Consider the following 18,013-nt stretch of genomic DNA (forward strand, 5'->3'; position numbering starts at 1 on the left):
AGCGAGTTTATCACTTGTAAAGACGACTATAAAGGATTGCGAGATGGATAAAATAAACATATTTGTTAAATAATGTGCCTAGAATTAGGGAGTGAAAGGTAGTTAAATGACCGATGCTGGAAAGTGGAGAAATTCTCCCCCAAAGTGCGCAAAAAATATTGCACCGTATATTGCACCTTTTTTGCATTACGGGATCTACAGATCTGCAGCTGTAACTGGCCTGATTTTAGAAATTGTTCATACGTAGAGCACCCTTTGTATTTCGAATCAACTGAGAAATACAGTATAATCATAGTATGCAGGTGATGAAGATATATTGATGCATAAGTGAAGGAAATTGAAAAGTTTAAGTCATCGCGTTTATCATAAAGCTTAGTTGTTACATAACCATCAACGTCTTTTTCGAGTAAAATAAATACCCAAATATGTCAGGCTTTGTGGTATCTTTTATTCCAAACTCACCGAGATATATCGTATCGACATAAAAAATGAAAATACATTAGTTTGGAAACTAAAACCAACTCACCAGTCAAGTTCCTCCGTGCTCGATGGTTAGATCTGTGCAGAGTTTAACAAACTGAACACACCAATGAAAATAACAGAGCGTGTGCCCTGTTTACAATAACATTTACGTTTCACTGGGTGTGTTCAATTAGTAGAACTCAGCACGCATCACTGAACAAGGAATGAAAGTACTGGTGAGTTGGATTTGCTTTTTCACATTTCTACTCTGAATTTTCTGGATTATAGTTTTAATATTCTTCATTAATATACAACAAAACTTCTACTTTTCATAAGTATTAAGGATAAAGTTTACGTTATGAAAATGCGAGAAGTGATAATCAAACACGTCCCGAAATTAGTGGTTTCAAATATTTCCAGATAAAATGTTTTTTATTATATTTTCGTGGAAAATGCTATAGCAACATATAATTCATGATATCATAGAAAAAATTTAGAAAATATTAACTTCAAATTTGTGTCTAAGCCCCTTCAATTTTTTCCCGTAAAAAGAAGGGTTGAAAATTGTCATATTCACAAATAAATATCAGCATGTAAAGATTAAACCTTGTATATATTATGGTACCGGATTTAAGGTGGGATCACCGTAGGAGGTAACAGTTACATGGCAATGAAGAGTAGAGGTAACAAACAGTGTTCAAGCTTACAAGTCCAGCAAACACGGACCTCTTACACTTCAGAGGTGGGATCAGATGCCACGGAGGAGTGAGCATCCCCTGCTGATCGGTCACACTTGTCATGATCGGACAAACGGAAAAACCTATAGACATTGCAATATGTAAAAAACGATATGATAACTGGCAAAAAAAAACCAACGAGCCAATCAGCATTCGACTTCACGATAGATTATCCTTACTGACCAGGTCAGTGTATAGACCATAGAACTTGTAAAATAACGAGTTTAAATGAGACTGTTGATATCCTTGATTAATCAACTTGTTTGTAAATAGACTCTGTTTAGAAATTGTTCATAAGTAGAGCATAAACTCCATATGCAGGAAGCGAAAAATTTAAAATATTCCTCCAAAGATCAAAGGTCTGAATTATTTTATTTGCTTCATTTTGATATACAAACCTTCCCATGTGAAGATTGTTTGACTTGGGAATACATATGTGAAAAAAAATTTTGATGCGCAAGAGTTTCCGATTCAAGGTTGTTCACATCATTGCTCCTAGGGCTGAGGGGTGATCAACTAGTGGTCACAACATTTTCATGTATTATACTTTCATGTAAATTAGTTGAATCTGATTGGTCGAGAAACATTTGTTAAAAACACCATTACCCGCTGAATAATGAAGCGATGCTCTCCAGCGTAGCAACAGTCAACAGTGCTTGACGACGGGTGATATTAAAAAAAATTGCGACTTTGCAGAATTTATGCACACATGGTTCACTGTTATATGTACTTGTATAAAACATTCAGTATAATATAATAAATATTGCATGTAGTTGAGTGTAACATTTAAAATTTTCACCCCTCGAAAACCAATGTCAACCTGGGGTGTGCCTCTGTTGACAATGGTTTTCTTGGGGTGAAAATTTTCCATGTTACACTCAACTAGATGCAATAATCATATAAGAATATACATGTATCGAGAAATCTTCAAGATTTGAAGGAAACTCAGTTGTTTTTATCTAGCATGTTATGTGTGAAGTCCGATTTTAACGAGATCGATTCATGTCAATATGCATTTTATTGTAAAAATACGAGTAACAAAAACATTTCAAATAATTTATTAATAACAAGGTTTGTGATGCTTTTGTTTTTAAATAAACATCACTTTCATAATCATACCAAAAAGTCTTTTGGTACAAACCACTATTTCAATAGGCTTTTCAAACAAACTTTTCATTAATATTTATAATTACCAGTAATAATTAAAATCATGTCATCACAAGCAAATCCAGGTTGCACAGTCTTGACCAAAACTAGAGAACAAGCATGAAATTGGAGTGCTTCATCATCCAAATTCCTGAACAGTAAATATCTGGATGCAATACTGAAAATGACGATAGGCTGCTGCCAATCTGAGAGGCTGTGTATTCTGACTACATGGTCCTCCAGTCCAATGTCATGATAACTTCAGTCCTTGAAGATTTTTCTGTAGGTTTAGCTTTTCCTTTGTCTGTCTTACTTTCTCTTCACTGAATGCTTGTTTGTTGGCTTTCTTTTCCATTCTTCTCTCCTAAATTAGTATAATAATTCTTCTTTATTTTATTTGCTCCTAATTTAGGGTTAGTATAAAATTTGAATCCTTGAAAAATCCATAGTACAGAAAAACTTGGCTAATTTGTTTTCTTTGTTAACTAATAATTTTCTATTAGATCAAAAACCTTTCTCAAGAAAGTGAATGCCATATTAATTAAAGGCAGTCTGAATTCTAACAATAATTGAACTGAAGCATTGATGAACATCCAAATAAATCTGATTACCATTCTCTCTAGCTTGACTGCCTGTTTTCTCTGTTTGCGTTCCTCTGTCGTCTCCTTCGGCGGTCGGTACGTACTGGCTTTATCGGCCCGCCGACTCTCCCTCATCTCCTGCTCAATCTGTTTACGTGTCAGTCCCGGCTGTTCTAGCACACCCTCCGGGATCTTCAGCCTAGACGTCAGCTTGATTTTATTATCCTGCAAAATTTACACTTAATGAGTTATTGTGAAAATAATTTTACCAGTAGTTTTAATACTGTGCTACAATTTTTATAACAAACATGTAGGTGTCTGAATTCACCTTTGCATACAAGTGTAAGTATGAATTAGCTTATCAAAAATGGTGTACATGTATCTATTGTATAAGTTGAAGCCTTAAATGTAAAAATTTTCACATAAAAATGAAGGTCTTTATATTATAAATACCTTTTTTGGCTCCTCTATTAACTTGGGATGGTTATATAAATTTGAATATGTACCTGTTAAGAAAAAAAAGGACATATACATATGATACATGCAATCTTATTGGAGTAGAACTAAAAATATGAACAGATTTTCTCCAAATTGTATTAGTTTTGAGACCTAGTCTTTTGTGTAGAACAAATCAAAATAAAATGCATAAATCTCTGTTTTTTAGTTAACAAAATCAGTATTAATAGAAATCTGTCGATAAGACTCACTGATAATGGATTCACAGTCCCATTTCTCCTTGGGTTTTTTTATCACCATTTGTACAAGGTCAGCCTCATTCTCAGATTCCTCCTCACTTTTGACCTCTATTCCAAGGTCATCTGGACGTTCATCATCCATCATGGAATGCAAGTTTCTGCGGCTGTTACAGTAAAAAACAGTTGCTTTATTTACGTAATTTTTTATCATATGTCTAAGATTACATATTTTTCACAAAAATGTCTTATACATGTAAAGTTGTACATTGTATAGCTTTACAAGGGACAGCAAACCTTAGAATTTTGAACATATTAATAAATAGAAAGTTTTCAATTTCTTAGTATTTCAGAATCTTGATTTCTGCATCTTTGCAACCAAAATTACCAAAAATATATAATCCAAGCATCCATTTTTTGTTTTTATCATCTGTCCTTAAATAAGTAAACCGAATGTACTCGCCTATTAGTAAGTTTTTTGGGAGTTGAATTTTGGTCCAAAACTCATTGTCCAACTTATAGGCGAGTCATTGAAAAATTGGCATTTTTCTGGACGACGAAATGTGGTTTTATAAGATTATAAATAAAGTACAAGTATTTATGAATTTTTATAGTTTTATTTTATCTTCAGTGTGCATTACTTATTTTATTTTAATGATTTGGAACAAAAATTGACCTCATGTTTGAAAAATATTAGTTTAAACCTTACTGAACACCACAGTATTGATTTAAAATTGTCAACAAATTCTGGCAAAAAGTTGTACCGACTTATAAGCGGGTCAATGGTAAATCCCTCCAAAATAGCTGCAAAAATCACAACCGACTTATAGGCGGACTGATTTACAGGCGAATACTGTATACAGGGTTATTTTCGCCCCGTATTATTTTTGCCTTTTTGAACTTGTGAAAAATTTTGCCCCGTTTTAAATTCGCCCAGTCATAGTTCTGTTTAAGAAATGATGAGGTATAATTTGAATTCGCCCCGTTTTAAATTCGCCCAATCAAGGAGAGGGCGAAAGGGACGAAAATAAAACAGGGGCGAAAATTTCCCTGTATACAGTATATACCGTAAATCTCAATTTACGTGGTTAGTACTCATTTTCACTTTGCTTTGTTATCTCACTTTCTATCTCAAAACAGAGACAAAAGCATCACATTTTCTCACTTTTCTTCTTGCTGTTTTTCAAAATCCTCCAGAATTGTGTCCAGCATATGGCTGCCTTGTTGAACATATCCATCAACATCTTCATTGTCAAGAGCACCAATTTCTGTGTCTTCATATTGCTCATACAACTGATGAATTCATTATTGTTCATATATCAACAGCAAGATACAATGTATATACAGTGTATTAGGCACTTATCTTTCTGCATGATATAGATACAATCTTTGCACAAAAGTTTATGGCTAGAGCTTTAAACAATAAGATATGGTAATATTTTTTGTTTTCAAAAGAACTGCTCTTTTTTTAAATAAATTTATTGAATATGAAAATCCTATTAAGGACATCATTAACTTTTCATAAGCAATATTACTTCATTAAAACATATTCATCAAAATCAAAATTTTTTACTAACTTAAAATCTTCATTATGAAGTCATACAAAAGAGAAAATTGTCCTTAAAATGAAGTGATGAAAAGATCGTCTAAAGCTCTTTTCATTTAAAATAAGATAATTTCAAAGTTACTCTTCACACTTCCTTAAATTTTTTGCGGACTTTTTTGTGCTCCCTTCTTTGTTGGTACTTGGAAATAAACCATCATGGCATTACTTACCTTTTCGAATCTATCATCCAACAAAGTTAACCCCTCATTTCTCCTAATTACTGATGAAGACATGGAGTAATTAGTAAATCGAGACTTTGTTTCTTCCTCCATGAACATCCTCCCTCTGTCATCACTTCCGAAGTCATCATCAGACATTTCACATTCATCAGAACCAAAGTCAACATCAGATCCAACATCCCTGAAGCAAAATAATTCATGCTGGATTAAAATACTAATCCATTCTTTTCAAGGACAACCAAAATATCTTTTGAGAATTTCATTTCAGAAATATATGCCTAACACTGATTACTCTATTAGACATAAAATTTATGAGTCAGACTTAGTCAGATCTAGCACCTACTCCTCATATCCCCCACCCTCCTCAAATCCAGGACCCTCCCCGGCATTGGCTATCGCCATGAAGTCGTCCTCCAGCTGGTTTTCTGGATCATCATAATCAAAATCCTCATCTAGTGCTGCCACTATGTCTGGATCCCAGTCTGGCCTGGGGCCTACAATAAAAATTTACCAAGATGTCAAATTAATTGACATTATTTTTAGACTCTGAGCATCAATCAATATGACATGAAACATTTAGACCCTCTCTATATTTGAAATGCTTGCCTTTAATGCATCCATCATACATAACAATAAGTATATCCTTTACAAAAGAGTCACACGAGATATGAGAGAAGGCTGTAATACTGTTGATACCCACCTCTGACAGGAACTGCCTCATTAAGGAGTCCTACATCTTTTTCAAGGTCAGAAGCAAACACAGAGGAAGGAAGACTGATCTTGGCATTCTGAAATCAAGTATTAAACAGGTAAAATATAACATCAGCTGGAAAACTAAATATTCAGCAAGGGTTCAGTTGATGCTTTGAACAATTCTAATCTCTTTCCTAAATAGTGGTTTGTGCTTTTACTTTATTGCATTTTACTCTGATATGTTATGATAACATTGTTAGCACTATGTATCATTTTATCAATACTTGGCAAAAAAACAAACAAAATGTTTTAATTTATAGATCATTTCACCACACCTTTTCTTCCCTGGGAACAGCTTCCTCTAACTCATACACTTGATTCAAATCTTTTAAATGTTGTAAATAGTCATAATCATCATCATAAAATATGCCATATTTGTGCTGCTCCTCCTGCTTCTCTTCTCGGCTTAATTCCTGGGTCAGAAATAAATCAGAAGTTCATTTTATAATTAAGTGCACATTGAACATGTAATATTCATCAACGCATCTGCAATAAGGAGCTCATAATTTGCAAAGTGCAAAAACTTTGAACAGTCCTAGTAAAATAAACTGTAGAAAGCTAAAGGCACTCACTTTTTTCTCTACAGGCAGTAAGACATGCTTGGATGATTCCTCCTTGGCTTGCAGTGGATCTCTCTGACTTCTGTGTACCAAATGGAAAGTCACTGCATTTTTCTTGTCGATGAACTTTTTACTTTTGGCAGGCTGCAAATATTTCAGTATGATTGAAACAAATTTCATACATTATTTGATGATGCATGTATTTTTGGACGAAGTATTTTAGATTGCTTGACCATGACAGTCTTCACGAAAACTCACTGGTCCGAAGACCGAGGCCAGTGAATTTTGATGTCGGGTCAGTGAAAATCAAAATTCAAGAAGTCCGATGGGCTTGTTGATTATAAAAACCATACACAGTCAATATATATCTTAACTGACTTGCTTGCATAAATTTCATTGATATATAATATAAAAAGAACAAGCACGTGTTGTTGAATCTTATTATTGTAACCTTATTATAACATGGATGTATTACGTAACAACTGGAACTTGCTAGTAACTATTAACTAGTACATAAAATGTGCGAATTTCCAACAAACAACCTACCGAAACGCGACAAAGGACGAAAAATGGCGACATTCAAAAGTTGAAGTACGTAAACATGTATAAATTTACAGTTATGAAAATGCATTTATTTTATTTTTTAATTAAGGGGCCAGTTAAAATTTTGGTGGGCCAGTAAATTTTGAAAGTTCACTGGTCCGACTGGTCTGTTAGTTTGAAAAATTTTCGTGAAGACTGCCATGATGATGATTCTCAATTAATACTTCTAATTGTCAGTATTTGAATATAAGCATGTCCTATCAACCAAAGTGTCTTACTGTTATTGGAATGATATTATTACACTGTACATTTCAATGTAATTTAATCTAGATCAAGATTACTTTATCTGCATCAAAATGTCACAACATCCAAACTTTGTGTGTAGTGTACAGAGGGCTCCTGAAGGGTTCGATGAATTGATATTTTTTTTAATCAATATTTTATTATGTTAAGTCATATTACATAATTGGATTAGATAATAGGATTACATAATTAGAATTGATACTTTAATATACTGTTTGCAATAACTGATCAGATACAGCTGTTCCCTGTGGTATATCCCCCAAAAGGGCGCAATTTGCAAAAGTGTAACAGCACATTTGGAAAACAACACACAACACATCTTTATACTTACACACAATACACCTTAACGTTATCGCAACTTTTTAAAACACACACATGCCTTACACAGGACATGCTGTCACACTAACACAAAATTGCTCAACACAACATTGCACTAGCACCAACACTCCATTACGCTACTACAACTTTACACAATCTATTGTATGATAGCACAACATGTAAGTGTCATAGGGTGTGTGTAAAAGTGTGACGGTGTTGTTGCTTTAGTGTGATGGCTTCCTGTATGTTAGCAACAGTGTGAACCATAAGAAATAGAAATGTGTTGTCACTTTGCACTAGCTAGCATGTCGGTGCTGTTACACTGAACATTTGCAAATGGCCCTCTCAGAACACTATAGTTGTGCCCTACATTGTGACATTTCTTTCTCATTGGCAGATCCAATATCTTAGTCAAAATATCTTAGTCAACATTCCACATCTACACCATTTTTTGACTGCTCAATAAAACATTGGAAATGTAAAGTTGGATTAGTCTAGGTATAAATAAGAAACAATTCCTAAAGCTATTGATTTTAAAAGTTATAACAATAAATTTCTTATTATAGCAAACTATCAATATTCTGTTTATCATCATCATCTAAGGACTACCTACCATTTTAATCACCTTTAACAGAACATATTTACTTTCATCTACTGATCCACATGGTGTAATCTTAAACAGGATATGACGTTTAGTGTTTATTTTTAGAATGCTTACATAAATTCAGAGGTTTTCCGAACAGATTAGCAGAATCAATGAACCAATGAATAGACGTCTTTCCGCCTAAGCAAAACCCTGCCATCTATGGTTTCTAACAGTCAAGGGAAGTAATCAAGTGAAAAAATAGATCCTATTGTTCGATTCTGAGTTTTCGGTATAAAAAATCGTTCAAAACATATTACCTTTCATTAAAGGATGAGTTTAACAGTGATGTCGCATGGAACAAGTGAAATATATTTTGGAAATGAGATTTTATTATATGTTTACGTCATCAGTGGCAAAACAATCAGTCACGTGACAAGCACCTTGCGCACAATTTTATTCGAGGCAGTAGTTCGTCATTGTACGTCACGCCAGTACAGAGAGGCTTCCCAGATGCCAGTGCGCTCTGAGCATTTGCACAATGTATGGAAGTCCGCCATTGCGGTGGGACAACATCGGTCAGAGAGCTGGCTGAAATTCGAAAATTGGGGAGCTTTAGGGCATCCCAATGCAGCACACTGCCCAAGAACTAAAAGAAAAGCTGCTGGAGGCTCTTGATGATGATAACAATGTAAGAAATTCGCCGCAAACGTCAATAATTAGGGAAAACTCCATCTTGTTCGTGACTTTCATAGGTGTTTGTTATGGGACAAAAGTTTCAGACAAACTTTAGATACTTGTCTGCTCTTTTTGCACCAATAAATCATCGTAAATGTTATCTCTATTCAGTTATAGACATAATAATAATGACTGATTTATTTTTGTAATCAGAAGATTGTTTTAGATAAACAAAATGGCAGGAATTACGTTTTTTAGTGGAAAGTTGGATAACTGGATAAAAAAATATATAGATACTATACAATGTGCATTAGAATACTACTTAGTAAAGTATTTATTTTTTAATCACATTTTAAAGAGAGAAACGTGAAAATATTGTGTAGAAAGTTCATAAATTCTTGTAAACAGAAAATGGAAATGATGTGGAAAAAAAATCAATAAACTGCATAAATAAAGTAATTTGACTATATGTATGTACTTGAATCAGGGTCTGCTTGCCTAGATTCATGATCAGACTGGTGTATGTTCACCCAGATGTTTAGTGGTCCTTGATCTAGCTGCAGATCTGTAGCTCCCTCGTCTGAAAAAAACTAGGATGGGCAACCAGAGAGCTGGTGTCACCCACTGAAAAAAGTGTGCCATTTCTCGATATTTTTCAGCATATATTTTGAAATATTATTAACTGCATATTCTTTTACCACAACAAAACCACTTAAGTCACAGAGTCATGCACATAGTGCGTTGGACCGAATTATCTTGCCACCTAAATATGGCAGTATAAACAGGCAAAATTTTCAGTGTCTCAATACGTGAGTTTCGAGATTGTAACTCTCCTGCGATAGAGGCGCAAAAAGTATCCATTTCAGCATGGAGGTGGGACAGTTTGTTTATGTACAAACGTGCATAAATAAATGAACGATGTTTAGGCTTTTAAAATTTATTTAATGTTATAGAAAGATAAAATGTTAAGCAGTGATGCATTTATGATTTTATCAAGCTCAATTGTGTATATTTACATATCTACTTTCAATTATAGGATACTTGAAAACGAAATAAACGTCGTGGTCTGTATAAAAAGTAAATGACTTTCTTGATTGTACAAACATTCTTTAAAAAGTTAGTGGGTTTCTTGAAGTTATAATAAGGTAAAAAATCAATGTGTCATTTAGATTGCCGACTTGTAATGATCAGATTCATATTTTACCGTATTTATTAGAGGTCCATATATCTCTTTCCTCGTGTGAAAAGTCTCACATCCATTGAATTTTCTTTTTTTTGTTCCGATTTTTTTGCTTTAAAAAATGACACCTTTACTATAATTCGGTTATTCTCGAGTTGAGCAGTGCATCCTTACAATTATTTAGTTACGATAAACCAGTATATCGATGATGCGATATATCCAATAATAAATATCTGTCCCACCTGTTTGTTTACGCGGCAACAAAACTCCCCTCCTCAACGAAAGAGCGCACCAAGGGAGATAATCTCGAAACTTGCGTATTTCAGGCCTAGACGTGCTATAAATACTCGTTTTAGGAAATATTTTGGTGTGAAAGTTCCAAAAGAATATGCTAGGTATTTTGGTGTGAGGCCATGCCAAGTTTTTCCTATGTTTAGCGTCCGTGTGCGCCTTGGTTTTTGACACCCCATATAAGAAAAAACACACAACATCAGGAGTCCTGAAATTGATTAATTTAGTCGAAATTTTTGAATTTTGTCAATTTCTCCAAATAATTATGTACAGTAAGTTATATTGGGTGTATTTTAAGCATTTAATTGTTGTTGTGAATGATATTTCTTCTATCAAAGCAGTTTAGTTAGATCAAATCATTTGAAGGGCATCATTTTTATGACTTTTAATATGCGAATAGGTAGGTAGGTTTTTGAAAGATGGGTGGACGCTAAACAGAGAAAAAACTTGGAATGGCCTGACTGAAAGTTCTAAAAGAATATGCTAGGAACACATGGTCAGTAAAATTTTAAAATGGTAGAATATATAAAGACAGAAGTAAATCAAGAAACATTAAACTCTTGTGTGTGAAAAAAAATATACATTTTTTTCCAGTAGATGACACTGGGTCTCTGGTCGTCCATCCTAATTTTTTCAGACCAGGGAGCTACATATCTGCGACTATCCTGGATCCGATGTCCAAATCCCATTTACTCTCCTTTAAATATGGATAATATTTGATAAACAGTTTTATTGATGAGAAAGTTATAAGCAATTTGTGAGAGTGACACTGAAATTCTGTATGATTATACTGTGCAAAAGAGTAATTTTAAAATTGTTATTCTGAAATCAACTAGTTAATCTCAAGTTAATTTTGAGGGAAATAAACTTGCAGTCATGGGGACTACCTTTATTTTGAAATGATTCTTCGTCATGTAAAAGCAAGATTCAGGGGGTGAAATACTGTATACAGGGTTATTTTCGCCCCGTTTAATTTAATTTCACACTTGGTAACAATTTTGCCCCTTTTTAAATTCGCCCAATCATAGTTTTATTAAAAAAATATACTGTATTATTTCATTTCGCCCCGTTTTAAATTCGCTCAAATGATGGTAGGGCGAATGGGGCGAAAATAAAACGGGGACGAAAATTTCCCTGTATACATTGGATGTCTTGATTTAGGTGTAAGTTTTAGTCAAATGAAGGGAAGGGGTGCGGCTCTACCAAGAAGTTTCAGGGAAGGAGGCTGTAGATTATTTTTGGCATGGTGCATCTGTTGGAAACAATGAGATACAGTCCAACCACCTTTGCTCCTCGAATGTGCTCCCTATCTCCGTCATGCAATCAGGATTTCTTTTTATACGTTAATCCTACATCTGCTGCTCCACCTGGGCAGATGTTTTAGGAGATGAAAAGATAATATGAATGTCATAGCATAATTTGTTATTTGCTATGGCAATATTGGACCTAATATTTTTTGACATGGTGGCTTAGTTGAGAAAATGCTCATTTTATTGAAAAAGTCTCTGTTTTGTGCCCTGGCCTCAGCAAAATTTAATCTTAATAGGTAGCAACTGCGTTCTCTCCTAGTGCTTGACATGATAAGTGCAAGTTGCAGAGTAAAACCTTAAAAACTTGGGCCCCTTATCATGGCAGGCATTGGCAAAGAATCCTCCTTTCTCAGTGGCCCTGAAACCATGTTAAAGACTCAATTAAAAGTCCCTCATGGCATCTCTTGATGTTTCACATGAGTGAAAAAAAAAATTTGCAATGGATGTAAATTAGCCTGACATTTGATAAAGCTAAATTTTAAAAATGCATTTGAGATAGATATTTTTCTACTAAATGCTGTTTTGTTTTGTAGGTTATTGACATGGACGGAGTGTTGGCCGTCGTCACAAGACTGGAAACGTTCCCCATCACAAGAGATGTGCTGGAGGTAGGAAATATATCGCACACACAAATATTGTAAACTCAAGAAGTATTAATTTACCTGTCATTAAAGCATTTTATTTACTTTGATTAATAAAGAAAATGTGACTAGTTTTTAAGAGAGGCATCTATAACTGTGTAACACCAACATTTTATCTTTTGTTTTATAAATCATGTAAAGGTCACTAAAATATTTTTCTGGGATAGGGATTGGGGGGGGGTATTCTATGTTTTCCCTTTCAAAAGCAGGAAAAAAGAGATCCAATGCGTAATATCGCGAGTACCTCACAGTTATCTAACTTACTTTTGTGGGGGAGTCGAGAAAGCTTTAGATCTTGCCAGATTTCTGGGGCACATGACATTGTTTACAGTAGTAACAATTGAATGATTCGAACAATTTAATGCTGAAAGTACAGTGTATTGCGAAGGATTGAACTCCAAATAGTAGATTGTCAAATAAGGAAAGTTTAGAATATTTTATCAGCTTTAAAATGTGACTATTTTTAATGAAAATTTAATGAGAATGGTCCACTTAGTTAAAAATTTTGTTAAAAATGTAACATTTTAGGATAAGTTCCTCTCAAAAATTAAAGCAATATGAGCTGCAACTTTGATGTTGGAAATTTTTGTTGCAATATTGTTATTAACTATTTCAATGACATATTTCGTATTTGCGATGAAAGAAGTACTTACAAGCTGTAAAAGAAGCAAAATTACATTATTGTCGTCCTGTACAATATTGATTTCTAATATAATACTATACATTCCATTGTACGGACATCTTTCTTCTGAAAAAGATTTGATATTTTATTTTAGTCTAATTGATCACAAAGGTTTAAATTACATACAGATTTGTCATAACAGCATATTTTAACAGTAAAATAAAATACTTGCAAATGCAGCTCATATTGCTTTAATTAGGCTGATTCAGCTATTTATAAGCAAGGTATTCCACCAGGATTTTTTACTTATCTGTCCTTAATAAATTCTACAATGATCGATCTTGCATTGTATACAGTAGCACATTTGCCCCCATCCAACAGTCCTCCATCCTCCATCCTCCATCGTGAAAGAGTTTTGCTAAGTTGATTAATAGTGATACCAAGTATTTAACAGATAAAAACTCTTCCATCAATTGATCTTTCTGTTGCTTTGTTATTATTGGTAACTTTTTCACTACTTGAGTGATTTGGAAAAATGTGCCCCTTCAGTTATATGAATTGGAAAAGTGATATAGAATTGAGAAGTTTGCTAGGTTATATTAATAAGTTAATGGAGATATAAGAAAGGTAGAAATCATTAAAGAGAAAATTTTACAACAAACCTATGCTCAAAATTGCAGGTCAGATGGTCAAAAAATATGTTTTATGTGGCTTCGGGTTAATTTCATACACTGGTCAAGTATTAAAGCTGTACGTGCTATAAAATCATCAACTTTTTATATTAAAAATAATTATGAAATAATTTGAGACTAGTAAGATGTGATTACCAATTTATAAGTAGCAATGGTGTCACATGACACTTTCACATGACACATCGTTAAAATGTGTCTGATTTCAATTTTTTTTTAATTTACAGCATTTTCCTTACTATTTGGTAAACAAAATTAATAAATTAGAATTTTCAAATTCATTTTTAACTGACACAAATTATAGTATGTTCAGCTTTTTTAAAAAAAAAATGGTAATTGTATCTCCAGGTTAAAAAAAATCATTATTTGTCTGAATTTAGATGCTACATAATTTACTTGAAGAAGGATTGCACTCCATTAATATAGTATCACACAAGATTCTTGGTGGGTTTAAGGCATTGCGACTTGAGTGTGCCAATCAATGATTGTCAACACAAGGCTAGAATCTGTCTGAAGATTTCATTGATTTTTCATGGTCAGGTAAAACTATAGCAGGAGATATTGAATTTTGAATCAGGTTATTTCTCTACTGAGGTGAGGTGAATGAAAGATGAAAGAAATTGCACAATTTTAAAAGATTTGTCTTTGCCTTGCTTAGGGATCACAACACCAACTTCCAACTCACACAAATGGAGCCCTACTTGCATGTTTATCAGAAATAAGTTAGATAATGTGCTAAACATTTTGAAAAAAATCAGCCATTAAACAACAATTGCTTGATGGAAATAAATCTGTGGCATGGAGGTAAGGAAAAGGAACATGTCCCAGTTGAAAACCTAAAAAAAATACAGATGACAAACAAAATATTGCTACGTCCATTGTTTTGATTTTTTTTTGAAATACAAACTTTAAGTTTTGAGATTATGTAAGGATGTGTATACTACATAGAGGATAAACCTACGATCCAAAATAGTCTATATCCAACAGTAAAACAAAATATGTCTTCAATTCATGTATTTCCAAATGTAGGGACCTTCTGTGTCTTTGCAGAAGAATATTTTGCAAGATCAGAGTTCACAATAAGCAAAGTGATAAAAGAAAAAGGATACTCCTGTAAATCTCTGTATCTGGAAAGTCATCTGAATGTATCTATCAGTAGACCTTCACTCCAATATGTGCTGCTAAAAAATTTAAATTAACCACTCTATATTATATTTTTTTTTTGAATAAGAAATTTTATTTTTTACCCAAACAAACAACAAAATGTTCATTCTTTTTGCCAATGCATATACATGTACCTTGTTATCAAAGGAGAACTTTCAAAAATAGTTTTTCCCCCCCAAAATTCAGTGGTTTTTAATTGAAGAGAAAATACTCTTTGTATTTGACCCGAGTTTGGCATTTATTTTGAAATTATTTAGCATTCAAAAGGTAATGCAAGTACATGTATATGAATGTTTGAAAAACACTAAAAGCAAGCCATGCCTAAATTTGTAGTTTAACTGTTTTAGATGCTTCTAATAAGTTAATGATACAAAATATAGGGCATACTGCTCTAACTGATAAATATTGTGCAAAATTAGTCAGCAACAGGTATAAAAGGACAAGAAACAAAGCTATGAGCCTATGACATTCAGACAAAAAAAATTTATTATGTCATTAAGTGTTTTCATTAAAATTATTTAATTCTTGTTCATGTTTTATTTCCAAATATTTGTATATGTTAACACTACTTTTGTTTTTTTCAGCAAACAAGAATTGGAAAATATATTAATGAACTCAGGAAGAAAACAAACAATGAACAATTGGCCAAGCGAGCAAAAAAGCTAGTAAGAAACTGGCAGAAACTTATCAACCCTGAAGTGAATGGGGATCATGGAGGTGTAGCGCCCAGTCACCCCAGTGTAGCAGCTTTAAGTGGATATGGTTCCAAGCCCAGTAGTCCAGCTCTTTCTCAGAAATCTTTATCTCCAGTGGTCAGTAATCAGAATGTTGTGCGTTCTAGTCTTTCAAAACAATATCCAGGATACAAACCGAACACCCCCACCCAGAGTTTACACCAAAGTTTAAAACCAAATACTCCCAAACTTCCGCAACCTTCAAGGAGTAAACCGAACACTCCCAATATGCCCCAGTATTTAAAATCTGGACTTTCTCCCAGTCTCAGTACGAGTGATCTTAGGAGTTCTAGTACCCCTAAGATTGGCAAAGTTCCGAAGCTTAACTCTGTGCATTCTTCCCCAGATCTTGTATCAAGTTCACAAACTGATCGTTTAAGCAATAATGGCAGTCCCTCTCTTGATGTGGAATTTCATGGGAGGCTGTCCAGAAATGTGTCTCATGAGAGTCTTTCAAGTTTGAGTGGTAGTGTTAAAGATATTCCACAGCACACACATTCCACAAGAGAAAATGGGCGTTCTCTATCCTCTTATTCAGGGTCAGCACATGATGATCAAAGAACGAACTCTAAAACAAATGTTGCAAATCGAAAGAGGACACGAAATGAGAACCAAAATGCTTCTAAGTGTGAGAGTTTATCCTATAAGCCGGTTGCAAATGGATCTGTGGCATCTTCTCCTGTCATGTTTAGTGACAAAAGTACACACAACTCGAGTCGAATATCACCGTCCTCATCCGTCTCCGACGATGGAGGTGGGAAACAGCATACCTTGCCAACTCGTCGAAATGCGAATCTTGCAGTCAGCACAGATACTCAAAAGTCCTTTGACAAGGCAATAAAGACACCAAAAGTGAAAACAACAGCACAGTTAATTGCAGATCTGCAAGCTAAAAGTGGAGGATCTGCAATTGGAAGTGGGGTGATTCATCAGATTGAAACGAATCAAATTCAAAAGGAAAGTGATGAACCACCCCCTGTTTTACCACCTGGTGCTAGGCCCAAACGGAGGCGCAAACACGATGATCCAAATACACCATCCACACCAATCCGGCCACCAGTCAATCTAAGTCAAACAAAAAGGGAACTTGTGGAGAATTATCTAGAGAGCTCAATAACCCCTAGTAGTGCTGTGGACATGAGTCCCTTTAAATATGAGCTTCCTCAATCAGAATCTCTAGAAAGAGAGGAATCGGGCATGGACATAACGGACAGTTCAGAGGTTGATACAAGTTACAGACCATCGGAAGTGCAATCCAAGGAACGTATTGATCTCGGTGACAGCATTAATACAGACTCTGTGAAAAAGGAGGGTGAGGGAGTGGGGAATAAATTGCTAACTCTGGAGGAAATATACAGTCAGTTACGGCCAATTGATTACAGCAGTGTAGATTTTGACCGTATGGAATCTGAGGAAGAAAGTGAGGCTCTGCCAAAGGAGGAGGAAGAAGTGAGTGAGGATGTCTTGGAGCGATTGCATAATTCAGAATGGGGTGAGGTGAATGGGTTGTATGATATCAATGGTGCTTGGAAGGACTGGACACAAACCCTTACAGTGGCGTCTTATAATGAGGAACCGCTGTATGTTCTGCCATATGTTCTCACGGACGACTAAGTGCAGAAGAAATCCGTGTTTACAGCAGTTTTCTTCATTATTATATAATTTTTTTGTTTTATTATGCGTTAGTGCAAATAGGTCAGATCAGTGCTTTCAAAATTTATGCAGATCTACATGTATGTAATATTTGTTGATATTTAAAAGATCTTTAATTACGTGTTTGTATCTGTTCTTGTCTTTGTAAAACTTTCAAGAGAAGTAAAACAAATAAAAAACTTATGATAAATTTTTGATTTAGAGTTTTGCAATGTTCTTGCAAGTTTTATACGAGTCAAGCAACTGTGAAATAAATTTTCAGTTATTAAATTTGGTCTGTAATTATTTTTCAGTTATTATTAAATCAAGTTATAGTCCTTAGAACCAAATTAGCATGGATCATAATCTTTGAAATTTGGAATATTTAAAAAAAAAAAAAAAAAAAAAAATAGCTAGGCCTTCTATAAATTGTTATACGCCCGTCTTAAGACGGGACGTATTATGTTATAGGCTTGTGTCGTAAAATCCGTCTGTAAAATTCGTGTCCGGCTCATAACTTCAATACTATTAGGCCTAGGATTATCAAACTTTGTCAACTGATACTTCTTGGGTAGACGGTGTGTCGCGCACCAAAATTAGGTCGCTCTG

At 34.2% G+C, this 18,013-nt stretch overlaps 2 protein-coding genes across 2 annotated transcripts; one reads left to right on the forward strand and one right to left on the reverse strand.

Annotated features, from left to right (window-relative positions):
• Positions 1-2,241: 2,241 nt before the first annotated feature.
• Positions 2,242-8,602, reverse strand: LOC134249205 (protein LTV1 homolog). The gene is made up of 11 exons (XM_062731581.1): positions 8,494-8,602; positions 6,729-6,860; positions 6,432-6,569; positions 6,104-6,191; positions 5,747-5,897; positions 5,395-5,584; positions 4,784-4,911; positions 3,634-3,785; positions 3,380-3,432; positions 2,957-3,151; positions 2,242-2,709 (listed from the first exon to the last, which is right to left on the reverse strand). Exons 1-11 carry the CDS (start codon positions 8,494-8,496, stop codon positions 2,596-2,598), a joined length of 1,344 nt encoding a protein of 447 aa, XP_062587565.1. The 5' UTR covers positions 8,497-8,602; the 3' UTR covers positions 2,242-2,595.
• Positions 8,603-8,913: 311 nt separating this feature from the next.
• LOC134249206 (mediator of RNA polymerase II transcription subunit 26-like) lies at positions 8,914-17,695 on the forward strand. The gene is made up of 3 exons (XM_062731582.1): positions 8,914-9,154; positions 12,456-12,530; positions 15,623-17,695. The coding sequence occupies exons 1-3, from the start codon at positions 9,092-9,094 to the stop codon at positions 17,384-17,386; spliced, it is 1,902 nt and encodes a 633-aa protein (XP_062587566.1). The 5' UTR covers positions 8,914-9,091; the 3' UTR covers positions 17,387-17,695.
• Positions 17,696-18,013: the final 318 nt, after the last annotated feature.

Source organism: Saccostrea cucullata, unplaced genomic scaffold, assembly GCF_032062105.1.
Source record: "Saccostrea cucullata isolate Sc308-1 unplaced genomic scaffold, CSIRO_AGI_Scuc_v1 ctg1759, whole genome shotgun sequence".
Classification (NCBI taxonomy): Eukaryota; Metazoa; Mollusca; class Bivalvia; order Ostreida; family Ostreidae; genus Saccostrea; species Saccostrea cuccullata.